The 26,652-nt window shown below is 48.9% G+C and overlaps 1 protein-coding gene across 1 annotated transcript in view; it reads right to left on the minus strand.

Annotated features, from left to right (window-relative positions):
• Positions 1-170: 170 nt before the first annotated feature.
• The window catches only part of LOC115403321 (titin-like), a 164,738-nt gene continuing 138,256 nt past the window's right edge, over positions 171-26,652 (minus strand). Inside the window, 31 exon segments of the mRNA XM_030112182.1 lie at positions 171-1,471; positions 1,677-2,123; positions 2,440-2,593; positions 2,838-7,918; positions 8,017-8,622; positions 8,822-9,127; positions 9,905-10,480; positions 10,575-10,874; positions 11,074-11,376; positions 11,455-12,039; positions 13,123-13,425; positions 13,512-13,814; positions 13,904-14,203; positions 14,308-14,595; positions 14,913-15,506; positions 15,591-15,872; positions 16,031-16,333; positions 16,425-16,730; positions 16,838-17,137; positions 17,234-17,524; positions 17,871-18,176; positions 18,257-18,559; positions 18,746-20,806; positions 21,673-21,972; positions 22,075-22,359; positions 22,447-22,740; positions 23,094-24,857; positions 24,949-25,254; positions 25,322-25,624; positions 25,896-26,201; positions 26,297-26,584. Of these exon segments, the coding sequence (XP_029968042.1) occupies positions 1,179-1,471; positions 1,677-2,123; positions 2,440-2,593; positions 2,838-7,918; positions 8,017-8,622; positions 8,822-9,127; positions 9,905-10,480; positions 10,575-10,874; positions 11,074-11,376; positions 11,455-12,039; positions 13,123-13,425; positions 13,512-13,814; positions 13,904-14,203; positions 14,308-14,595; positions 14,913-15,506; positions 15,591-15,872; positions 16,031-16,333; positions 16,425-16,730; positions 16,838-17,137; positions 17,234-17,524; positions 17,871-18,176; positions 18,257-18,559; positions 18,746-20,806; positions 21,673-21,972; positions 22,075-22,359; positions 22,447-22,740; positions 23,094-24,857; positions 24,949-25,254; positions 25,322-25,624; positions 25,896-26,201; positions 26,297-26,584 (18,437 nt within the window). The 3' untranslated portion in view covers positions 171-1,178.

Raw genomic sequence — 26,652 nt, forward strand, 5'->3', positions numbered from 1 at the left:
TTCTCAAAAAAGTTGCATTTTCAGTGGCTCTGAGCACCACTGTTCTGGAAACCGACACTCAAAATGCAAAAGTGTTGCATTTTCACTTGAAATGGTTGCCTGAATGACGTGGTGAAGGTCAGGTGCGACTTTAGTTTCATGTTCCAAATCAGAGAGGCACAGACTGCGAGTGAAGTGCTGAAATCACGCTTTATTCAATCAGAAATACAATCAAACTCAAGGAGGACAAAACAACTTCTACATCAATGGATTAGTAAACTCAAAGTGTGGCCAGAACTTCTCCTGACAGGAGGCGGAGTCCTGGCCACCAACATGCCCAGAGGGACTACAAGCTACAAACACTGGCACTCAAACACACGTTAGCTAGCTGTCCTCCAAGAGGGGGCGCCGTTCCTGCACGGCAGAGCCCGGGAGACTTCCTCATGGCCAGGAGATGTTATGAGGAGGAAGCCGGCCGCCGGCCGTCCCGCGCAGGAGCGGCGCTCTGTTTCAGGGCGGAGAGCGCAGGCCGCTCGCGCTCGCCGCCGCTCGTCACGTGGGAGTGGTTCGACGCAGTCGGTCTGAGCACAAGGCCGCTTCGTGCTGCCTCCATGAGGGTAAATGCAAGCAGCAGTCAGGGTCTTACGCTCACGGTACAACTCATAGGAAATAGATCACACCATATATCGATATATAAATCCAGAAGTCGACCTCGGTCTGCTTTTTGTGGTTCCTAACGTCGGCAGGGAGCCTCTCTACCTGCCGAGGCAATCTTAAGACTTCAACGTACTGTTGAGGCACAGAGTTTAGTTTCTGGGTTTAGCAGGGTATTCGTTCCTGAGGAAACTTTCTCCTGTTAAACTACTTTTAGTTTCTTTCACTTCATATTATTGTCATAAATAACAATACATACATTTCCCATAACCGTTAAATTCGGCTATATACATTATGTACATGTCACAGAAAAATGGATGAAACATCCGAAGTCAGAATCGTCCAATATGGCACATTTCATAACAACGTTAGACTTTAGTCTAGTTTGGCATAAATTAATGTCAAGATTGGTACAAAAATAGTTCATATTTACAGAAAGAGGAATCCAGATCTTTATCACTTAGATTATCGTTGCTGTTTCACTAAATAAACGGGTTGTGGATGAGGGAATAATGGGGGACTGGTGATTGCGTGGCTCTGTTTGTTTATATGGAGCGGACGTGGACGCGGACGGTGGCCGAGGCGGAGCCCAGCTCGCTGGATAGCTGCAAGGTGTAGGCGCCGCCGTCGGCCTCCTTCACCGGGCTGATCATCAGGGTGGACAGCTCGGCGGTGTTCTCCACCCGGTACCGCCCGTCCCCTACTGGGAGGGTCCGACCGGAGCGGAGCCACTGGACAGAGGGGGTGGGGTCTCCGGAGAACAGCGCCGCCACCTTCAGGGTTTTCCCTGGCTCCACGCTGACATCCTGTGGGAGAGCCTCTACTTTGGGTGGAGTGCCTGTGGACGCAGAGACGAGAGTCGATCAGACCACCGTGATGGTGTTGGAGATGGGAGTGCTCACTCCGGCGCTCTGTGAAGGTCGGGGACTTTCTCCTGAGGCATTTCAATCCGTTAACCACACTCGCCATACAAGCTGCTGGACCTGCGGTTTTACCTGCTCACCTCCGTCATACCCGGCCCTGCTGCTGGATGGAGAACTCACCTTTCCTACCGCTGCTGCTGATGGCGCTCAGAGAGGACGAGGACGAGGACGCCTCCACATGCGAACATGCAGACATTATTTCCACCGACTGGCTGCTGGAGCTCATGGACATGACAGACTGGGCCATCATGGTGGACATGCTGGCAGACATGCTCTCCGCCGAGAAGGCGGCGACAGCAGCGGAGTGGGAGGAGCTGCTGACTCCGCCAATCTGTTTCTGCATGCTCTCAGCTGAGAGGGAGGAGCTGCTGACTCCGCCGATCTGTTTCTGCATGCTCTCAGCTGAGAGGGAGGAGCTGCTGACTCCGCCGATCTGTTTCTGCATGCTCTCAGCTGAGTGGGTGGAGCTGCTGACGCTGCTGGTCTGTACCGAAAGTTTCTGCATGCTCGCTTCAGAAGAAGCTCTTTGCTCCACACTTATCATTTTTGTTGGTTCTTCCACAAGAGCTGCGAGAGTGCAAACAACAAGCAGATGGCTCATGAACACAGTGCAGACCTTCAAGACATCCCTGAACGACTCGTGCAATTGTCTCCATGTTTGAACCCTGAAATGTACTAACCAAAAATCTGTATTCCATATTATTGTGTTAGATATTGAAAAACAAACTTACTTATTTCCATTAGAAGATTATATTTACTAATTTGAAATAACAGCATTTTAAAGTATTTAGTTTTAGGTAAAAGCTGAGTTTGGTATCTGTTGGAGCAGATGTGGAGGTGACGGTGTAGAGGAAGGGTCTTCCCAGCAGTGTTTAAGACTTACTGAGCACGTTGAGGGATGATGTTGCCGAACACTGTCCCAGCCGGTTTCTGGCCTTCACAGTGTATTTTCCACTGTCCGCCTCAGAGGCCTCACAGATCTCCAGAGTGAACACACTCCTCCGCTGGATCACTCTGATGTTCGAGGTGGCGGAGATCTGCATAGATGGACACAGTCACTCAGTGCTGAGGTTCGCTCACTCACACACACACAAACACTGGTATGTTTCAGAATATTGGGTGCTTGGGCTGAAGTTGGTGTTGCAGTCGTCCCGTGTGGCTGTTTGTGTGTTTATCATTGTTGCTACTGTCCTGAACATTGACTGGATGTTTGAATGCTCTACACTCTACTGGTCAGTGTGGTCCAAGATGGAAGTGAGAAATGAGACGTGAAACACTCACCAGCACATCGTCTTTCAGCCACTCCACTTCAGGGAACGGCTCCCCTGAAACCTCACAGGTGAACGTCACCTTCTGTCCCTCGTCCACAATCTGGGACCGAGGCTGGACCAGAAAGCGAGGTGCTTCAGACTTCTTGTCAGGAGGTGGTGACATTACTCGTTTCGTTTCAGATGGGGTTGGAGACTTGGGAGTGGGAGACTTGGGAGTTGGAGACTTGGGAGTGGGAGACTTTGGTGAGACAGGGGACTTGACTCTCTGGGGTGACGTGATGGGTTCAGGGGATTTGACTCTTTGAGGTGAGGTGATGGGTTCAGGGGTCTTTGGAGCGGGAGATTTGGCCTCTGGGGAAGTGATTCTGGGAGGGGCAACCACTTTGTCCTTGGACTCGGACTTGCGGATCTTCAAGGTGAAATATGCTTCTTGCTTGCCGCCAGCATTTTCCACCAGCAGAGTGTAGCTGCCCTCATCTGACTGCTCCACACTGGAGATCTCGAAGGAGGAGTTGTACTGTGTGGAGACGACATGGTGACGGGCTGAGGAACCGACCACTGACCCTTCTCTCAGCCATGTGATGGAAGGCGCTGGTTCACCATCCACATCGCAGTCAAACCTGGCACTGTCTCCCTCTTCCACGGTAAGAGACTGGGGTTTGGTCAGGATCTTCGCAGGAACCTGAGGTTTCTCTCTTAGTGTCTCAACTCTGGTGGTAGTCTGTTTCACTGTCTCAGTCACGGTTTCTTTCACGCTGGTTTTCGAGGATGCGACATGGTAGACCTCAGTCCTGGTCATCTCTGGCAGGTGGGCAGACGGAGGCTCCTCGTCTTTGCGGAATGACGAGAAGGCTGCATATTCCTCCCCAGCTACATCCAGTGTGGCGTAATCAGAAGTCTCACCTTTGGCGTTCTTGGCGACCACACGGTATGTGCCAGAATCTTCGGTTACACAGTTTGTAATCTGGAGAGTGAGAACTCCACTGATGTTGCTCATGTGGTATTTGCTGCTCTCGTGAATCTCTTTGCCATTGTGGTACCACTTGACTTGCGGCTCAGGCGCAGCCTGGACATTCAGGGTGAACTTTGTGTGGGTGCCGTACGGAACGCGATGAGACCGCAACCTAATGGTAATACGAGGGGGATGGTCGAGACTGAATGGGGCCTGCGTCACGACCTCCACCTTCCTCTCCACAGATCTCCTTTCAGACCTCAGAGCCTGTTTTCTCTCCTCATATCTGGACATAAAGTCAACTTTTGGAAGGGTTACATCAGATTTTGCGGCCTTTTCTGGTGTTGGAGATCTCCTCCTCTCGGGCTCAGGCATAGGAAGCTTCTTAATTGGTTTGGGGACGTATTCGGAGGTGAAAACTGACAGGTGCTCAGATTCAGTGGCCTCAGAGTAGGTGGAAACAGTCATGGTAGCTTCCTTTTTAACAGCTCGCGTCTTCTCTTCAAACTCCATGCGTTTGAGTTCACTCTTGTATGAAGAGATTCTCTGAGCAGTGGTATGTGGACGCAACAGCTCATGATCTTCTCTCTCTTCATACACCCTCTGCTTCTGCCTCGGAGGTCTGTATGTGGCCTTGTCATGACGCTGGCGGAGCTCCACAAAACCAGGGCCAGCTTCATATTTAGACGGGATTCTATAGGAGTCATATCTGGGAATTTCTTCCCCTTCCTCGTCATCGCTGTAGACTCTTCTGGGGGACGAGGGACGAAGGGCAGACAACTCAAAGCGCACAGGGCTGAGGCTGGGTGGAGAGGCAGAATAGCCAAGTTCCAGCTCGTCTTCAAGACGAAGCCTTTCCTCCTCTGTTCTCTTCATGGAGAGGTATTCCTTGACGGGCAGCAGCAGCTCTTCATCTGACAGGTCACCCAGAGACCTCCTCCTGATGCGCTGATAGGCGTCTATCTCAGGGGAAGGCGTGCGATGCCTTGCCGGCCTCACCGTTTCCAGATCATCCTGAGTCAGAGATGAGATGCGCCACTTGGGCTTGTACTGGTCCTTGATTCTGATGGGAACCTCGTAGAACTGCTCCCACCTGGATAGGCGAATGCGTTTCATCCTCTTCTGTTTGATTTTGTCCATTGGCTCTGGGAACTCATACTGGTCCCGCAGCTTCTTGTACCATTTCATGTCAGACAGTGGCTGGAAGTGTTTGATCTCCACATCCTCCTCAAGAACTGCAGGGTTGATAACACGAGGAGCTGGGACAACATACGGCATACGGAGCCTCTTCTCATCTGCTCTCTTTTTCCTCTCCTCTTTTTCTTTCTGTATCTCAGCTTCAGTCTTCTCTCCCTTCTTGGTTGTGACAGCAGGTTTGAACATGGTAGCAGCCTCTCTCACAGCCTGTACGGCTGCAGGTGGGAGAGGCAACACATCAGTGCCCGTCATAATCTGGTGCAACCTCACCTTTTTGTCCAGTTCCTCTTTTCCAGCCAGTTCTTTCTTCTTTTCACTGTCTTCATACTCCTTCTTTACGTGTGTGACACGCTCAACTTTGAGTGTGGCCTGGCAGCTGGCAGATCCAGCAGAGTTGGTGGCGGTGACTCTGTACACACCAGAGTCCTCAGGAAGAGTATCTTTGACGTGCAGGATGAAGTAATCCAGACCCTCATGGACAACCTCGATAGATGGTCCAAAGGCTAAAGGCATGCCATCCTTCTCCCACTTCAGAGTGGGGTGTCCTGACACTCTGATCTCAAAGCGTACATTCTGGCCCTCTCTGCACTCCACATTTGCTAGCAGACGTTTGAACATGGGCCTCAGAGTGAGGTCTGCAGGTTTTGGTCGAGGAACAACAGTGAGTCGAGCCTTGCAGCTGTCATCACCGTACCTGTTACGAGCAACAACGCTGTACTCTGCATCGTCCTCCGTCTCCAGATTGCGGATGATGAGTTGATACAGACCCTTATCACTGATGAAAGTGTATTTTCTGTCATCTTGTCCAGGTACAAGCTTTTGTCCAGACTTGTGCCAGATGACCCGAGGCTCAGGGTGAACAGTGATGGTGACGCCAAAGCGCACATCCTCTCCAAGGTAAGCTGTACGGTTGACCAGTGGAAGAGTAAACTCTGGGGGCTTCTGGAGCATTCTGGCGGTGTCAACTCTTCGCTTTGTTTTCTTGACCACACGGGTGGTGAAGAAGTCACGGTAAGATCTGACGCCACTGATGAACAGCTCAGCGTAAGCACTATCTTCCCCGTACTCATTCACAACCTTGCACCTGTAAGTGCCATCATCGGCTCTGGTGACCTTGTTGATGGTGATCACAGCCAACCCGTCCTCGTACTCGATTTCATATTTGTCGCCAGCCTCAAGCTGTCGGACGCCACAGTACCACGTCACCTCAGTCGTGCTGTCATAGTTGTCAATGTTGCAGATGAACTTGACATTGTCTCCCTCGTTCACTACGGCATGGGTAACCTGGCCTGCAAGAGGACCGTGTTCGAATGGAGCTATCTTCACCTTGGCAACAAAGACACCACGCTGGGAACGGATGGATCCTCCGCTGGCCACTCGGGCAGCAGAAACGACCGTTGTCCATTCTTTCTTCACCATTGTCTGGTAGTATCTCTTGTGTCTGCCGGTTGGGATTGCCCTAGTGCTAATCTCTTCTGCTGGCTTTGTGAGCCATGGGTGTGCCAGAGCCTCAGCGGCAGTCATGCGGTGCTTACGTTCCTTCGTCATCAGACGGTCTGTGAAGTCCAACGCTTCAACACTGACTTGCTTGAATGACTCATCGTCATAGCTGTAGGCTGCATTGGAGATGTTGTCAATCATCTGCTGGTTGGTTTCGGCAGTGAAAGGATTCAGTCCACTGAGTAACACGTAGGCAAGGACACCAACTGACCACATGTCAGTCACAGTGCTCACCATGTCGCACTGGTGGATCTCAGGGGCAGCGTATTCTGCTGTAGTGTACTGGATCTTGATTTGGTCTCCTGGAGTCAAGTGTCTGGACTGTCCTAGTTCAATGATCTTCACCGTGGAGCTGGTTCTGGTTGTGTAGACGATATTCTCTGGTCTGATGTCAAAGTGACCATAGCTCTCAGCATGCAAGAACTGCAGGGCTGAGCAGACCTGAGAGATATAATTCACAATCTCACGCTCATTGAACTCGAATTCTGCGCTATGCATACGTTCAAAGATGTCAACGCCAGAGATAAAGTCATAGATCATCACCAGCTCTTCAGGGCTGTCAAAGGACTCATGGAGAAGCAGGTAGTTTGCGTGTTTGGCCAGATTCAGTGTTGCAATTTCCTTCTTGACTATTGCCTGATCTGCACCTCTCACTTTGACAAACTTGGCCATATAGGTCTTCTCAGAGGTGATGTCAACACAGCGGTGGACAATGCCAAACTGACCTCTGCCCAACTCCTCTGCAATGGCATATTTGTTGTGCAGGTTCTTGGCATCGGAGTGTGGAGCCTTGCCCTTGGGAACACGTCCAGTGTCATCCACCTCCCTGTCGTAGAGAAGGACTCTGGATTTGTCCTCTTTGGTCATAACAGGCCCGCTGGTCTCAGATGGAGCACTTTGCCCAAACTTGTTCTCAGCGATGACTCTGAATTGGTAGCTGGTTCCTCCAAAGAGGTTGATGACGGTGTAGCGGGTGTCACGTGACTGTGCAACACGCTGCCACCTCTCGGCAGTGGTAGGACACTTCTCGATGATGTAACTGATGACCCTGCTACCTCCGTCATTGGCTGGGGCCACCCACGTCAGCGTCACCGAGTCTCTTGAGACATCACTGGCTTTCAGTCCACGTGGAGGGTCGGGCACATCAGCGACGTCCAGTTCCACTGTTTGTTGGTCAATGCCAAACCTGTTCTTTGCACAGACAATGTAGAACCCAGCATCCTTTTTGTCCACTCCGTTCGGGAAGACCAACGAAGTGAAGGACCGGGTAACAATGACCTGGTAGTGGCCATTGCTGTCGATCAAGTCTTGTCCCTTCTGCCATGTGATGACAGGATCTGGCTTGCCTCCAAAAGGTATCTTGATATTGACCACCTCTCCACGCAGGGCAGGGATGGCCTCTTTGTCCTTTAGGTTCTTGGGCAAGTTGATTTTGGCAGGGACTGAAGATAGATCAAATACATTTGCAGTGAGTTGATTAATCTAAATTATACAAAAATCACTCTGAAAAGTCTAAAAAATTGAGTGTAAGTGAGCTTACCTTCAACATCCAGAGAGATAGTAGCACAGATGGAGCCTCCTTGGTTAGTGGCTCTGATCTGGTAAACGGTGGAGTCCTCCTCATCGGCCTCGAAGATGACAAGCTGATGGTAACCTCCTTTGAACTCCTGGATCTTGATCTTCTTTCCATCAGAGTGGATCTCCTTTCCTCGTCTGAACCACTTAATCACAGGCTTTGGCTGACCGATGATCTTGCACACCAGCGTTGCATTGCTCTTGTACTTGACGCTCATGTTCCTCAGCTCTTCCTTGAAGGCAGGTGCGCGGACATCAACGGCAGTGGCAGGAACAATGGGAGCGGTCTCCTCGCTGTAGTCACTCTGTCCTCCAAGGTTCTCACACTTCACGCGGAAGATGTAGTCCACTCCTTCAGTCAGACGCTTGACAGAGAAGACAGTCTGCTTGATCTCATCTGTGGTCACTGGTGTCCATTCGGTCCATTCCTTCTTGTCCTTCTTGTGCTTCTCCTCCAGGCTGTAGCTCTTGATCTTGGATCCACCGTCGCTGAGCGGTGGCTTCCAGGAAACCACGCAGGAATCTTTGGTGATTCCAGAGACAACAGGTGACAGAGGAGGCGATGGTCTCTCTGTGACAGTTTGAGAAGAAAGCACGGTCAGTCACTGTAATGCATGCTTTTAGATACCCGGAGATACAACTCACAAAATTACAGAAATATGAGTCATTCATAGAAAATTGGCCTGTAATCTAAATGTTTTGTGTTCCTTGAAGTTAAAAGCAAAATGTTTTGATACTGAAGCTCTGCATCTTGTTCGTGCTCAACTCACCCAGTTGGCTCTTAATGAGGATGGGTGAGGTGAGCTCCAGAGGCTCACTGTTGCCGTAGCGATTCTGGGCATACACGCGGAAGAAGTATCCAGCGCTATCAATAAGGTTGGGCACGCGGCAGGAAGTGCTATTGATGGACGATGACACCAGCTCCCACTCTGTTCCCTCCTTATCTTCACGCTTCTCTACGATGTAGTTGGTGATCATGCAACCGCCGTCGTCCTTTGGTGGTTTCCAGCTGATGATGACAGAATTCTTCAGGAGGGCCTCCAGCACGATCGGACCCTGAGGCGTGTCGGGTTTGTCTGGGAAATAGAGATAGTAGGCATCTTTAGGTTGAACCCTTTTTGCAATATGGGAAAATGCTTGAGGAAGTGACTCTGAATGTGTGTGTGCTATGGTTGGTTTAGTTCAAGGCCAGAGGTAAAAAATAAATGCCAACATGTCACAACCACGTTTCATTACCTCATTATAGTGAGGTACACGGTAGTTATGATCATATTCATTTAAATTGTCTGTACCACAGCTAAATAAGCGATTCTGTTCCTTTTTTTCCAAGATAAATGTAGTACAACAGTATGAGATAGCTAACATATTGACTTTCACAGGAATGCTAACTCTTACAGATGAAGCTTCATCTCCAACAAAAAGCCCCACTTGAGTATGAAACAAGAAACTCCCACAGGTTGGTGCATGGGTGCTGATAGTTATTGTGCTTTTATTGTTGGAAAAAGAAGAAAAAACTTGTTTGAAGTTTGCAATGCTCTGCTCCAGCATTTAATTTCACTGTGCTATCGTGATAGTACTCATATTGAGAATGTGTAGCACACATCTAAATTTTGTCTGTGACTGGATGTGTCTACTGCCATTACAGTGAGATAAAGACAAAGCAAAGCTCCATTTCTCTGCTTTTCAATCTTCTACATTATAAACATCATAAATGGTGTTAGAGTTCTGGTGAGGATAGGTATACATTCTGAATTCTGGCAGCAATGATTGGACAGTTGTGAGGGGTTTAAAACAAAACAATAGTGTTATGGAGGGTTTTCGTTAAAAAACAAATTGTAATTGTGTGAGCGTACCGTAGATCTCAACATTGAAGGCAGTGTCCGCTCTTCCAAAGTGGTTGTGGAGACGGATCCTGTATTTGCCTCCATGGACTCTACGCTGTACGTTCTTGATGACCAGGTGTGTGTAGTGCTCTGTGGTCTCGATGCTGATGTCCTCGCTGTTCTCCAGGGTCTTCGCACCATGCAACCACATGATCTTCGGCTCTGGACGACCTATGTAGACGGCATGAATGCGCAGGGTGGTTCCCAGGCCAGCATAGTATGTTTCCTTCAGCTGATAGTCGGGGTGGAAGGATGGCGCTGCCTCCAACACCAGAACACCAGTGGTCTCAGCCTCTCCGGCATCATTGATGGCTTTGCAGGTATACTCTCCCTCATCCTCCTGCTGGTCAGTCATGATGGACAGGGAGTGGTTTCGCCCATCAGAGCTCATCTCAAACTTGCGAGACTCGACGACCTCCTTGCCGGCATGATACCACTTGATTTCAGGCACGGGCCTGCCGATCATCTGGCACTTCATGACGGCGGGCTGGCCCAGCTTACAGGTGACTTCATCCATCTCTTTCCTCAGGCTTGGCTTAGCTTCAACTGCAGCCAAGAAAGACAAAGAATGAGCTTAAAAAAAAAAAAAAGACAGAAAGACGAAGTACATTTTGGACATCATACTTTGTGGTGTACTCACCACTCAGTTTGGTCTTAATGCAGGTAGCGGTCCTGCGTGGTCGGCTCATGCCAGTCTCATTTTCAGCAAAGACTCTGAACTCGTACTCGGTTGCCTCGGCCAGTCCTGGCATGGTGAATTCCTTGTCCTTTAGCCTCTGCTTGTTGCATTTTTTCCAGCTACTCTCGATAGACTTGCGGTATTCCACCCAGTAGCCCAGGACCTCCTTTCCACCGTCGCATTCTGGAGGCTGCCAGCGGATGGTGATGAAGTTGTTGCTCACATTCACCGTGTCAATCTCACCTGGTTGACTGGGCTTGTCTGGAATGACAGAAACAGAAAACGAGTGTTTCCAATCAGCAGGCGTTTTGTCAGCTACTACAGAAAAAGACATGTGCCATGTTCTGACTCAGGAGGAATGCTCTGGAAGAGCCGACCAACCAAGTGACATAAGCAATGCAGTATTGGATGAAATGGGGATGGTATTTAGAGAAAATGTCTGATCTCTGTGCAAACTCACCAAATGGATCTTTGCATGTGACGGGCTCAGAACTAGGTCCAGCCTCACTCTCACCGATGTCATTTACAGCCACAATACGGAATTGATATTCTGTATCAGGAGTGAGTGCCGGTAGAGTGAACATTGTGGATGTGATCTTGGTTCCATGGCGTGACCAGGTCTCAGCAGACACTATCTTGTATTCAACAAAGTAGCCAGTAATGGCAGAGCCACCATCGTCCTTTGGTCTGGACCAGGCCAGGGCCACGGAGCTCTTGGTGACATCCATGATCTCTGGTGGGGTGCTTGATGGCTCAGGTGGACCTGGATCGAAGAACAGACCATTCTCAGCAATCTTAAATTATTGAACTATAACTAATATCTTGTAGATTGGGTACTTACAGAGTGGCGTCTTGGGCATCACTGGCTGTTCAGACTTCAGAGATGCACTAATACCAAAAGTGTTTTCAGCTGTGATCTTGAAGTGGTATTCTGTTCCTTCCTTCAGGCCCTTCACCATCAGCTGAGTCTCAGTCACTCGGGAGTCGACCGTGTACCAGGCGTTCCTGGTTACCTCCCGTCTTTCCACAATGTAACCAAGGATCTCAGAGCCACCGTCATCTGTTGGAGCCTTCCAGGACAGCTTAACAGAGTTTGCCTGGATCTCTTCAAAGACTATCGGTCCCTCTGGGGCACTTGGGCGGCCAATGACCTTCACCTTGATTTGGGCCTTCTTCTTGCCGACCTTATTCTCCAGCAAGAGCTCGTACACGCCAGAGTCACCCCTCTCAGCTCCCTTGATTACCAGCTCGCTGGCATCCTCAGTGGAGGCAATCATGGCCTTTGTGGAGACATCTCCACTGTCTTTTGACCACTTGCAACTGGGTTGAGGTTTACCCTTGATGGGCACAGACAGTCGAACCACTCCTCCATGGCGGACCACGTACAAGTCTTTGTATTTCAGCTCCAGGTCATAGTCCGGAGATTCTGGAGAGCAGTGATTGTCACAAAGTTATTGAAGTTCATTTCACAAAAATCTGAACAGAAAAATAAGTAACACGTTACAGAGCACGCAGCTCAAGCAGCTTGTCAAACCATTACAAATGACTCAAATTATGTTAAGTATTTCATGCTAAGTTGGAATTTAAGGTTGAATATTGGATTTCCTATTATTTTCACATTATAAGACATTATTGTTAATGTCTTTTAGAATCCATAGACTTTTTTTAATCGACTGCAAGGTTAATAGATAACCTGGAGTAGGAGGGATTATGCATGCCAACATTTCTTCTAATTGAAACAACCCATTTAAACTTTCTAACTTTTCAATTAGTCTTTTTTTATTCTAGAATCCAGCCAGGAACCTCACACGCTTTACTTTCAATAAGCAAATGGTCCCACTTCCATTAAATGCTGCTGCCCTGGTCTTTCATGAAGGAGTTTTTGGTTTACAAGACAACTGGGGGCTGTTTTTGTAAAAGAGGTATGGTCCTGGGCTGGATTAGCAGGAAGAAAGGTGTTTTTGTGCATCAAGACATTCTGACTTTTGTCATGTACAGCACCCTTTAAAGGTTGCAGTGTACTCCCAGACCACTAATACTTCCTATTCTTGGGTTTCTCCCCTGTGTTCAAAAAACGAGGGTTCTCTTATGCTTCAGAAGAAATCAATGTAATTCATGACATGAGTATTCAAACAAATCCTGGGTTGTGTGTTTTTAACCAGGCAAACCATCCAGTGAGGAAATGTCTCTGACAAATATCCAGCAATATCTTTACAATAAATTTTCAATTTTCCAATGAGTTGAATTCAGACAACTGTCCATCAACTACTGACACTGAGAAATCTTCATGGCTCTGCAAAAGGAGTAAGAACTCCACATTACAAGTCGATGAAAAACTGTTGGAAAAGTTGTCGTTGCCCTTCCTCAACCATCTCCCGTATGACATGGCAGACCTACTGCACAAAGAGGAACCCTGATGTAAAGTGGAATCTTCTCTTCTGCCTTAAAGGTGCTATTCCCTCTGTCTGAGCTGCACCAATCAAACACCCAGAAGATCTTGCACACTCACCAAGCATCTCAGTGACAATAACGGTTCCTGGCACTTCTGCCGGCTCTCCAGAGCCACCAGCGTTGCAGGCCATGATGCGGAATTTGAACTCCTCCCCTTGAGGCATGTTGGTCAGCGTGTACTCGCAGATCAGAGATGGTGTGGTGTTGCACTTGATCCAGGCCATGGTACCCGCCTTCTGCATCTCGATCAGGTATCCGTCCACTCGAGCATCGCCCTCTTCATCCGGAGGACTCCAGGCCAGGGACACGGAGGTCTTTGTGGTGTCGGTGATCCTTGGGTTCTGAGGACAGCCTGGTGGATCTGAGGAGGAGGAGCATTTCAGGATGTCAGCTGCATCCTGTTACTCTTTAATTTCCTGTTCCTGGCCTATCAGCTGGCTCTCTTACCGATGGGATCTGTTGCCACTGCTGGTTTGGATGGAAGGCTAGGCTTGCTCAGGCCTCGTGCATTGATGGCAGTGATTCGGTGTTCGTACTCCAGGCCCTCTATCAGCTCAGTGGACCTGTACCTGGTCATGGTGATGGGGTTCTTGTTGGCGCGCACCCACCGATCAGACCTCACCTCTTTACGCTCAACAATATATCCAGAAACTTCGAGTCCACCATCTTCGTCTGGTTGTTCCCAGGCAACTGTCATACCATCTCGAGACACGTCAAAGGTTATTGGACGGCCAGGAGGTCCGGGGACGTCTGTGGTGGGAGAAGAAGCATGTTAATGCTCTGTTCTTTTCTACCCGAGAAACAAAATCTAATGGGTATTTGTTCAAACAAAGTCTTACTCTTCAGGCTCTTGCAGGTGACAATTTCAGATTGGAGGAACTCTCCGGTGCCATAACGATTGATGGCTGCGGCTCGGAAGACGTACTCATCTCCCTCAATCAAGTTCTCAAACTTGAAGGTTGGCCGGCTGACGGAGTCGCTGACAGGCACCCACCCAGGTCTGTGGGCGTCGCGCTGCTCCACCACATAACCACTGATGGGGGCGCCGCCGTCTCTAACCGGAGGATCCCAGCTGCACGTGACTGTTGTAGCATCAATTTCATCGAACCGGAGTGGTCCCTTTGGCTCGTCGGGTTTAGCTGGTCAAATGTAACAAGAGAAAAAAAAAGTTAATACCAAAGTAATTACTGCTTAGTAATATTGTGCTCTTAAATGGAGATTAGAGAAGACCTGCAGGACTTACAGAGCACAATAACTTTGATGATCTCTGTGGTGACTCCAACAACATTCTTGACCTCCAGCGTGTAGTCGCCAGTGTCATCGATGGTGGTGTTGGACACACTCAGCTGGGAGAACTTGCCGGTGCTTTTGATCTTGACACGGTCGCTGACTTTCATCTTGTTGTCAGCAAAGTACCAGGAACAGACGGGAGGAGGTCTGCCAATGATGGGCAGGTCCAGCTCCAGAGTTTTCCCGGCAAGGACGTTCACCAACTTCTGAGGAATACTGGAGAAGTCCACTGCAGGCATGACTGCAAAAATCACAGGTGAGACAAAAGCTGATCACTCTTTCTTTTTCAAACTTCAAACACTAATTATAATTTTTATAATTATGTTATTATGTTGTATTAATATTCAGAATAACTAAACATCTGCTGAGAATCTGTTTTTTGATATTACTGTATGTAAGGGATGGTACTGAGAATTTCATTTTACAAATAATTGGAAGGTAGAAGTAGTATAGTTGGTGTGTTTTTAAAACAGGTTATTTGTGTGTTGCATGTTGCCATGACCTCATCAAGAGTATCTGTGGATGTCTGCTATCATTACAAGCGTCTTCCTGAGTTACCTCTCTGTTCCTTCACAGTGACGGCTGCCACCAGCTCTTTGGGCTCACTGGCTCCTCGGCTGTTGACGGCTTTGACTCTGAACAGATACTGCTCGTTCTCGTTCAGCTTCTCCACAGTGTACTCAAAGTCAGTCATCTTCACCGTGGCCACCTTCATCCACTTGTCAGTGCCAAACTTGCAGGCTTCAATGACGTAGCCGGTCAGTCGGCTTCCACCGTCATGTTCCGGTTTCTCCCATCCCAGGACCACAGTGGTCTTCGTGACATCGACCACTTCAAACTTGTGTGGTGGCAGAGGTACCTCACACACCTGAATGACATCAGGGGTCTCGCAGGCCTCGCCAACACCATAAATGTTCTCTGGGAGAACACGGAAGTAGTAGAGCATGCCCTCCATTAGACCATCAATCTTGTAGGAGGTCTTGCTGCACTTGGAAGTGACGGTCTTGTACGCTCTCATGGACGCCTCGCGCCTCTCGATGATGTAGTTGTTGACTGGGGCACCGCCGTCCACAGTCGGAGCGTCCCAGGAGATGATGGCATACTCCTTGGTCAGCTCTTTGATCTTGATTGGTCCGGTTGGCCCAGGAGTATCTGAGCAGGAAACATGGCTGATAGTCAGGTACAGTTTTCAGGAAATGCGTTCGTGTTTGTTCAAATCACTTTTTGTCAGCTCACCATAGACTTTGACGAGGATGCTGACTTCCTGTTTGCCTGCAGAATTCTCTGCCACCAGGGTGTATTTTCCGGCATCGTAGCGGTGCACCTTGTCAATGATCAGTGTGGTGGATGTGTTGGTGACCTCGATGAATCCTCGACTCTGGAGATCTACTCCAGGTTTAGTCCAGGTGATGGTGGGTGCCGGACGACCAGAGACGCTGACGAAGAGACGGAGGGAGCCACCAGCACGCAGGCAGATGGTCTTCTTCAGGTCATCATGGAGCTCAAAGTCGGGAGTTTCTGCGTGACAGGACAAAGACATTATAGTGTTTAACAGAACTCAAACATCATCTTATTAGACCTAAAATCATTAATCAAATGATAAAAAACTACATTACAGCTTTATTCAAGTCAATGTGACAGAATCAACTGATCAACTGATTATTTTTTTTTCTTACCAAGCCTCTCTGTTGGTTCCGTTTCTGCACATGGTTCACTGAAGTCTCCGGTACCATTAATGTTGATGCCGGCCACTCTGAAGCAGTATTTCTTGCCAGCAGCAAGATTGGTCACCACAAACTCTGTGGAGCGCAGTGTCTTCTCGTGGGCTTTGGTCCACTCCTCAGCACCAGCCTCCTGCATCTCCAGGATGTAGCCCATCACGTCAGCTCCTCCATCGTCCACCGGCCGAGACCAGGCCAGGCTGATGCTGTCGGCGTGGGTGTCCGTGATGCGAGGAATGGAAGGAGGAGCAGGTGTGCCTGAGGAATATGAGGAACAAGGTCAGAGGTGTGATGAATGAGCATGTGCTGAGGTTTTTTCTGCTGTCAGTTGCGTGTAGTTTGGACTCACATGTGGGTACTCTGCAGACCACATACAAGGACACCTCGCTGGGCTCACTCTCTCCAGCCTTGTTGATGGCGGTCACTCTGAACTGGTAGATGTTGCCTTCGGTCAGACCAGTCACCTTCAGGGTGGTGTCCAGGTGAGCGCCGTCCCTGTTCACTTTCACCCAGCGGGCACTCTTCCTCTCGTGTCTCTCCACCAGGTAATGAATCAGTGGGCTGCCGCCGTCACTCTCCGGCTTCATCCATTCAATGGTGGCAAAGTCCTTTCCTGATGCCAGGATCTCTGGAGATCCAGGAGGAGACGGGACAGCTGGAGGAGCAAGAAGAAAGACAGATCACAGTCAGGAAGAGGTACTGTAGAAGTCTCAGGCCAAACCGTTATCTGATTTTGGATAGTGTTGTGGAGGTGGCACTTACTGAAGGTGTTCCTGGCGACCATGGGCTCCGACTGCAGGTACACTCCGGGTCCGTACTTGTTGACACCGCGCACTCTGAACAGGTACTCGGTGTTCTTGAACAGATTGGTGATGTTACAGGTCAGCTCTTTGCACTCGTCGTTCATGATGACCCAGTTGAGTCTGTTGGTGTCACGCCGCTCCACAATGTAGTGACTGATGGCGTCGCCTCCATCCTCGAGGGGTGGCTTCCAGCTCAGAGTGCATGACTCCTCTGTGATCTTACTGATCTCAATGTTGCCTTCACACACTCCAGGTGTGTCTGCAAAAAAAAAAAACAAAAACAAATGTAGTCTGGGTACCACCTCAGATGACCATCTCAAATGTCTATCAGACATGCAATGGGAGGGTCACTTACCAAGCACCTTGACATTGACCTCTGCGGTTTTGGTACCACTGACGTTTCTGACGGTGAGGATGTATTTCCCGGTGTCGTCTCGGTCGCAGAACTTTATGATGGCCATGGCCTTAGTCGGAGTGTACTGCAAGTGATACTTCTCACACAGTTCGAGTTCTCTATTGCCTTTAGACCAGAAAGCCTTGGGATCAGGGCGACCTCCCACCGCAGCATCCAGAACCAAGTCTGAACCAGCTCGGATCGACACGGTCTCAGACAGCAGTTTGCTGTCGAGCTGGGCCTTGGGAGGCTCTGTTGTGTGGATGCAAAAAAACAAAATCAATACATTCTAATGCTAATAAAGAACAATAATCTCATTGTCACATATCGTAAAAGTGATAAAGAACACCAGCAACTGCAAAAACTGCTCCATCTATGAGGTTTGATCAATCGCTCTTTGTCTTTCCTGCATGTGAAACTGCACTTTACAACTGACTTGAATAAAATAATGATGATGAAGACTTGAAAATGAGCTGAAAACACTCTGAGAGGTGACACCAGGCCCATAAATGATTTTAGAGTTTCCAGAACATCATTAGAACAAAGTGTGGATCTTGAATCTTCGTGAATTTGATAATAAATACGTCACAAGTCTTACCGAAGTCAGTCTTGCATTGCACGGAGCCGGTGGACTCAGACGGTCTGCTGTAGACCTGATTGGCATTTTTAGCAATGACCCTGAACTCGTAGGGCTCGCCCTCTCCCAGCGCGGTGACGGTGTAGAACTGGTCGGTCACGTTGGTGTAGTTGCACTTGAGCCAGCGTCCCTCTCCAGTCACTGTGTACGGCTTACGCTCGATGATGTAGCCCACAATGGGACTTCCGCCATCATTCAGAGGAGCCGACCATTTGAGGGAGACGGTGGTCCTGGTCACATTTGTGACTTCAGGTTTGCTCGGTGGATCTAAACATCAGATCACATTTTGTCAGACACATTCACATCAGAGTTTGAGGTAAAAGTTGTGAAGCTGTGACGAGACTGACCGACAGGGTTCTGAGCCACAGCTCCCTTCGAGGCCTCGCTGGCTTTGCTCAGCCCGGCGCTGTTCATGGCGTATACCCTGAACTGGTACTCCAGACCTTCCACGAGACCTTCCACCGCACAGTAACACTCGAAGCAGGGGATCTTGTTTTCTCTCACCCACAAGATATTGTTTCTCTCCTTCTTCTCGATCCAGTAGCCTGTCACCTTGCTTCCTCCATCATGGTATGGCTCCTCCCACTTCAGACTCATGCTGCTGGCTGTGACGTTGAATACCGAGGGTCTGGTGGGTGGGCCTGGAGGTGCTGGAATTCAAATAAGATGCTTTCACGTAAACATTTTCATACATGCAGACAAAGTTTGTGTATGATGCTATTTCATATGTGGCAACACTGCTGTGCTTTCAGTTTTTATTACTTCAAAAAATGTACTCATTAATTCTATCCTGTTGCTCTGATATTAGTAAACTGACATAGGGAAGCAGAACTTACTGTATGGATGCTCTGCGACAATTGTCTCAGACTCAGTGGGCTTGCTGACGCCGAACCGGTTCTCTGCCGATACCCTGAAGGTGTATTGCATGTATTTGGTCAGGTGACCCACATGCAGTGAGGTGCGTTTCACACTGGAGTTGATGAGCTGCCAGGCCGTGGAGCCAGACTCGCGTTTCTCCACAATGTAGTTTGTGATATCGGTGCCTCCGTCATCCTCGGGCGGGTTCCAGTTCACCACACAGGACTCTGAGGTGATGGCAGAGATCTCGATGGGTCCCTCTGGGGGACTGGGTCTGCCTGTGACATTGACTTCGACGATGAATGTCTTGGTTCCTGCCACGTTCTCCAGGGTCAGGTAGTATTTGCCTCCATCTCCTCTCATGGCTTCTTTGACTGAGATGCTGGTTCTGTCCTTGGTGGATTTGATTGAGACTCGGTCTGTGTTCTTCAGCCTCATCTCCTCCAGCTTCCAGCTGATCTTTGGAGCGGGTCTGCCACTAATGGGAACATCAATGGTGAAGGTTTTGCCAGAGCTGCAGGTAACGAGCTGGTTGGGAATCTCGCTGAGGTCGGCTGCAGGTTCAATGTGAGGCTCTTTGACCAGGACAGGAGCCAGAGTCTCTTTAGGTTGGCTGAAGCCAGACTCATTCTTAGCCTTCACGCGGAAGTCGTACTCATCACCCTTGTTGAGCTTGTCAATGACATAAGTAAGGTTCTTTGTGTTGCCAACCACCACCCACTTGTCTCCACCCTTTGGTCTGGCCTCGATGAGGTAACCCTGGATGCGGCTACCACCGTCATGCTCTGGTTTGAGCCAGCCCAGCGACACTGAGCTGTCTGTTGTGTCCAAGATATCCAACCTCTTCGGAGTAGCTGGCTCTGCGGTGGCAATGACAGGCTCCGTCAGCTCAAAAGCCTCACCCACGCCATGCTGGTTCTCAGCTGAGACTCTGAAGAAGTAGGGAACTCCTTCCAGCAGGTCCTGGATCTTCAGGATGTGCTGTGTGCATTTCCCACCAGACTGCTGCCAAGTACGCCGGCTTGCTTCACGCCTCTCCACGATGAAGTGGTGGATTCGGGCTCCGCCGTCATTGAGTGGAGGCTCCCAGGTGATTGTAACTGAACCCCTGGTCACCTCCTTGAAGGTGACAGACTGTGGAGGCCCAGGAGTGTCCATCACCTTCACGACAAACGTGATGGCCTTGCTGCCGCTGGAGTTCTCCAGGTTCACAGTGTATTTTCCTGTGTCATTCCTGGAGCAGTTTTCAATGCTCAGAGAGCTGTAACCCTCCACAGTGGAGACTTCTGACAGGACGCCCAGCTCACCCTCCTCCTTCACCCAGGTGGCGGTGGGAGTGGGTTTTCCTCTGAAGTTGACGGCCAGGCAAACTGAGCCTCCGGCCTTGACAATGTGTGTCTGCTTGAAGGTGGCATCAATGTCGACCTGAGGAGGTGTGAAGCGGTCCACTGCCTGAGCCGGTTCAGGGAGCTCTTTTTCCTCGCCTCTGCCCACTTGGTTCACGGCAGCCACGCGGAAGTTGTACTCGGCTCCAGTCTTGAGACCCGTCGCTGTGTAGCTGGTTTCAACTGCCAGTTCCTCATTCACTCTTTCCCATTCCTCTCCTTTGGCCACCTCCACGATGTAGCCCAGGATGTCAGAGCCGCCGTCATCCACAGGCTTGGTCCATTCCAGGCTGATGGATGAGTTGGTGGAGTCGGACACGCACACCACAGATGGAGCGCAGGGAATGTCCTTGGGCTCAGCAGCTTTGATGGGCATGGAGATGTTGCTCGGGGTTCCCACGCCAGCGTCGTTAACAGCCATGACACGGAACTCGTACTCCATGTCCTCCGTCAAGTGCAGTACCTTGTGGGCGCACTCCACAATGGGCTTCTTCGTTATCACCTTGTAGAAGCGGACTGTCTTCTTTTCTCTTTTCTCCACAATGTAGTACTGAATGGGGTTTCCTCCGTCCGAGGTCGGAGGAGTCCAGGACAGAGTGATGCTCTCGCCGGTCACCTCTGTAGCGTCGGGAGTGCCGGGAGCTTCTGGGGTTGCTGAGGGAGACAGTGTTTGTTGATCAGGACAACTTAAGGAAATCCAATTTTCCCTAAAACTAGATTATCCTTCATTCTTAAACACCTGATAATGAAATAATCTAAATAATTATTTATAGATTAGGACTTTTAATGTATGTCTGTACAGTAAACATAGGCTAACTATGTTCTCAGTTTTGGTCCACAAAGACAATTTTTTTGTTTCTTACAAGACAAAAGTTGCGGTTTTTTCAAATTGTATTCTATTACTTACAAAGACTACATGGAGTCAGGTATGACTGCGATAGGACCATCTAAATTTAATCTCTGTGTCCAACAAGTCTGCACAGGTTGAAGTGAAAAGTCCTCATATGGTGACGGAAATCTCCTTCACTCCAAAGTCACAAAACAATTCTTTGTGTTTTTTTCCTACTTCTTACTTCACTTCATTTAGAATTAAATAACTAAATGCTGGACATTTCCACAGGTGTCAGATGAACTTTCAGCGTCAAAGCCCTTTTTTAAAGAACTTGACCTACCAAGAAAAAAACCATGAAAATCAATAATGTCCAAAAACTTCAAACAATAACTGACCGCATTAATCACTTGAATTACAGATAATCGGACTCAGGTGTGAAATCTCTATAACTTAAAACTCACTGACACTTGTCCTTGTGCTTTTTTTCCCATATGTCTCTGTACTCATTATTTGAATGTGACTCCTTTCCCTCATGGCTGTTTCCTCACCAGAAGTTTGGTAATGTTTATTGTCATGAACACAATGATAAATAGTGCACTTGAATTTCAAATTATGACCTGTGATAGAGCTTCGACTGTTTTGAAGAGGCACCTCCCTCCTTTCCCCTCCCCCCTGGTGGCTGACTTACTGTATTGCATCTGCGCAATGATGGGGCTGGACTCCAAGGGTCTGCTAACTCCAAACTTGTTGACAGCAGAGACCCTGAACTGGTACTCGTTGGTTTTGATGAGCTTGGAAGCATTGTAGGTGCACTCGGTGCACTCGTCGGTCACCAGGGCCCAGGAGATCTTGGCAGTCTCACGCTTCTCGATGATGTAATGCGTGATCTCGGAGCAGCCGTCATTCTCTGGTGGATTCCACGACAAGGTGCACTTGCCCTCTGAAATGTTGCTGAAGGTAATTGGACCAACGGGCTCTCCAGGTGTGTCTGTATGAAAAAGAAAAAAAACAACCTCAATTTACAGCTCTAATCAAGAGAAACCGCCATCAAGAGTAACATAAAAAAAAAAATAGTAACAATTCTGCATACCTTGGACTTGGACCAAGATGCTCTCCTTCTTAGTTCCAGATCCATTGGTAGCCTCCACAGTGTAGAGACCGCGATGCGAACGGTCGGCATCCCTGACAAAGATGGTGCTGGATCCAGTCACGGTGATGATGTCCATCATCTTTCTGGTGACCTCCACGTCATCTCTGTACCACACCACTTTAGGAGTCGGGCGTCCTGTGACGGTCACCTTCAGTCTCATGCTGTCTCCGGCTTTAACAGTCAATCCCTCAAAATACTCGGGGCCAAACTCCAAGTTCGGAGTTGCTGTAAGTGATAGAGTGGCATGAGTTCACATTGTGCTATGGGAGGGTAAACAGTGCTGTGACTGATCCAGACAACCTGTTTACTCACCATTCTCACTTCTGACCACAATCAGGCCAGAAGAGTTGGACGGAGGACTAACGACACCGATGGCGTTCCTGGCAGTGACTCTGAACTCATAGCGTTCGTTGGTGGCCAGACCGGTGACAGTGTACTGACACTCATGGCAGTCAGTCAGGTTGGCCTTGAACCAGCGACCCTGTCCTTGGCGTTTCTCAATGTTGTAGCTGGTTATTTTGCTTCCGCCGTCACGTTTAGGTGCATCCCATTTCAGTGTGATGGAGTCACTGGTAACGTCAGTGTAGTCAGGCTGACCGGGAGGATCTGAAAGACACATTTGACCCATTTAGCTCAAATTTTTTATCCATTTTTTTTTTTTTATCATATGCTATGTTCTTCTAAAGAGACTGGTTACATTTAACTGGTTTCACAAGGTAATTCAGTCAATTTCCAAACAGAACAGCCTTTTCAGTTCAGTACAGCATTAAACAGACAGGTGGTATTAGAACTTGTGTCAGACTAGTTTAGGAGCAGATTGCATCTAAAATATTGTTTGATTCAATTTTATAACTGAAAATTTTCTGATCATTGTCATCCATTCTGATTTTGTAAAAACAGGTGCTGGTTTGCTTTGATTTCATATAGATTAATATATCACGCATGGATGAAAGACTTACCAACTGGACTGACAGCCATGGTGGGTTTACTCTCATCGCTCATTCGACTGAACCCAGAGTCATTTTGGGCATAGACCCTGAAGGAGTACTCCAGGCCTTCAATGAGCTCCAGGATCCTAAAGTCAGTCTCTTTAATGATGACAGCATTCACCTTCTGCCACATAATGCTGTTTCTCTCTTTCTTCTCCACGTGGTAGCCCTGGATGGGCGTGCCACCATCGTAGATGGGTTTCTCCCACTGGATGGTCATACCGTCATTGGTGACGTTGTACACAACAGGTTTGCCTGGTGGGCCTGGAGGCCTGAACTGGTGCTTAGCAACCACCATCTGTGAGAGCAGAGGCTCGCTGACACCATACCGGTTCTCAGCACATACTCTGAACTGGTACTGGTGGCCCTTGATCAAGTTGCAGATCTTGTACTGGGTTTCCTGTACACTAGAGCAGGCCATCTTCCAGTCAGTCTGAGAGGCGTCACGCTTCTCCACTGTGTAGCAGGTAATGTAGCCACCTCCATCATCATTGGGCTCCTCCCAGGATATCATGATACTTTCGGCTCTCACTTCATCCAGGTTGATTGGTCCAACAGGCTTCGATGGCGGTCCTAGTGTGACAATGTGGATGTGGAAGGACTTCCTGTTGACCTTGTTGTCAAGGGTCAGGGTATACTTGCCCTCATTCTCCTTTGTCACATTCTTAATCATCAGTGTTGCTTTGCTTCCTGTGGTCTTGAAGCGGATTTGGTCGCTCTCCTTCAGAGGCAGGCTGTCCTTCAGCCACAGAACTGCTGGTCTGGGTTTGCCTTTGTATGGCAGCTCAATATGCACATTGTGACCCAGGCGGGTTTTGAAGGTGTTGTTGGGATACTCAGAGAGGTCTGCTTCAGGTGTGATGATGTAGTCTATGACTTTGATGGCCCCAGTCTCCACAAACTCGCCCTGTCCCTTCTCATTCCGAGCAGCAACTCTGAAGAACACATCTGAGTGCTCCTTCAGTTTCTTCACTTCAAACTCACACTGTTTGCTGGTTCCTCCTAAAGACCACTCCTCGCCCTTCACTTTCTTCTCGATTACATAATCAGAGATGATACTTCCACCGTCGTAGTCCGGCTTCAGCCACTGCAAAGTAACGGAGGTCTTAGATGAATCCTTCATTGAGATGTCCTTCACTGGTCCTGGTGTTTCTGTGGCTTTCACAGGATCAACTGTCTCACATGGATCACCAACACCATTCTCATTTTCTGCTAGCACGCGGAAGAAATAGGACGTCTTCTCTGAAAGGTCTTCAATTGTATAGGTTGTTTCAGTGCATTTGCTTGTCACTGAGGAGTACGATCTCTTGGAGGAATCCCTCTTCTCAATGACGTAGTTTGTGATCTCTGCACCACCATCCAGAAGTGGAGGCTCCCAGCAGAGGGTCACCTTTCCACGGGTCACGTCCTTCAGGACCAGGTTCCTGCACATAGCTGGGGTGTCCTGGACCTTCACAGAGAGGGTCAGCGTCTTCGGCTCTCCCACACCATTCTCGATCTTCACTGTGTACTTTCCAGTGTCCAGCCTTGTCACCTCACGCATCACGAGGACAGTGGCTGTGTCTGAGTGGTGGAACTCATATTTCGGGTCACGGTCAATGCATTCTTCGCCTTTACTCCAGGAAGCTGTAGGAGCGGGTCGTCCTTTCAGTGGAACAGACAACTCCACATCTTTGCCAGCCTTCACGATGTAGTGGGTCCTCATGGCTACATCAGAGTCGATCTGGGCCTCCTCTGTGAATACCACGACAAATTACCAGAGATTAGAATCAAAACAACACTGAACAAGCCATCTCATTGGTTTTGGAAAAAGTGTTTTGTTTACCCAGGATGTCTTTGGCCTGCACAGGTTCGGTCATTTCAAGAGGCTCTCCACGGCCAGCAGAATTGACTGCAGAGACTCTGAAGAAATAGTTGATGCTTGGTTTTAGGTCATGCACTGTGAACTCTGTGGTCTTGACCTCTCCCTTGGAGGTAAGCATTGCCCATTCTGCTTCTCCCTCAACAAGCTTCTCCACCATGTAGCTGGTGACCTCACTACCGCCATCCCATTCAGGCTTGGACCAGCCCAAAGTGATGGATGTCTTTGTGGAGTCCATCACCTTCAGCTTGCATGGCTCATCTGGTGGATCTGCAGGTTAGATGAGTATTGTTAGATGGTGAACAGTTACTTTCAGTGGGAAATTTGAGAGACTCACCAACTGGATCAGCAGCCTTGTAGAAGTCAGATGCATCAGAGAATGGCCCCTCTCCGGCCTTGTTGATGGCACAAACACGATACTGATATTCGTTTCCTTCATTCAGGTGGTAGACGGTCTGTTTGATGTCAGCAACGGGATCTTTGTAAACTCGGATCCAGCGCAAACTCTTCTTGTCCCGTCTCTCTAGATAGTAGCCGCTCACGGTGCTTCCTCCATCTACACCCGGTTTGTCCCATTCAACTACCATGGTGGATTTGGTGATAATGTTTACCTCAGGAGTATGAGGTTGGCCCGGAGTCACTTCAGAAAACAGATGAGATATTTTCAGTACACACAGCGTGTTATAGCTTTCTCTTTGATTTCCTGTTTATAGCTCATCCATCCATCTCATATGCTGCTTTATTCTGCTGAAGCTAATCCCAGCTAACTATATGCAAGGCCAGGGTACAGCTCAACTGGTTACCTGTACATCACAGGACAGTCAGACACACATACATGCTGAAGTTATAGTCATCAGTTAACCTCACATGCATATCAACACGTTATACCCACCAAAGAATTCAGAACCTACCAAAGGCATTCTTGGCGATGACAGGCTCAGAAACCAGTGCCTCACCAAGTCCATACTTGTTGACACCCCTGACACGGAACACATACTCATTTCCACGGACCAGCTTGCTGACGGAGACGTGCGTCTGCTCATGTCGATCTGACACAGTAGACCAGACCACTCGACTGGTCTCACGTCTCTCAACGATGTAGTGGGTGACTTTGGAGCCACCCTGGTCAGCTTCAGGCACGGGCTCCCAGCTGAAAATGATCCGGTCAGCTGTGATCGAGTTGAAGTTGATGGTACCTGCTGGAGGTCCAGGTTTGTCTGCAAGAGGGTTAAAAATCAAGCAAGAGCATTAAAAATGAGTGTAGATTTACATGTGTGAATGAAAAAGGACAGTAAAGATGCTCTGTAAATACCAAGGATTTCAATCCTGATAGTAGCCGATGCAGATCCCAGAACATTCCTGATCTTGATCTCATATGAGCCCGTGTCCATGCGAGCTGTGTCTTTGATCAAAACAGCAGAAGAGTCAGTGGTGCTTTCGATGGACATGGTGGACGTCTGTACCAGTTCTTTCCCGTTCTTCAGCCACTCAATGCTTGGGAGAGGCTTTGCAATGATGCCAACTCTGAGTTTGACTGAAGATCCAGCTTTGTACTGAACCACATCCAGGTACTCAGGAGGGAGATCGATAGCTGGGGCGCCTGTAAGACAGGAGATTGTTCAGAAAAATCTTGCAGTAATGAGAGAAAGCACAGACCTGGACGTGCTG

Source organism: Salarias fasciatus, chromosome 16, assembly GCF_902148845.1.
Source record: "Salarias fasciatus chromosome 16, fSalaFa1.1, whole genome shotgun sequence".
Taxonomy (NCBI): Eukaryota; Metazoa; Chordata; class Actinopteri; order Blenniiformes; family Blenniidae; genus Salarias; species Salarias fasciatus.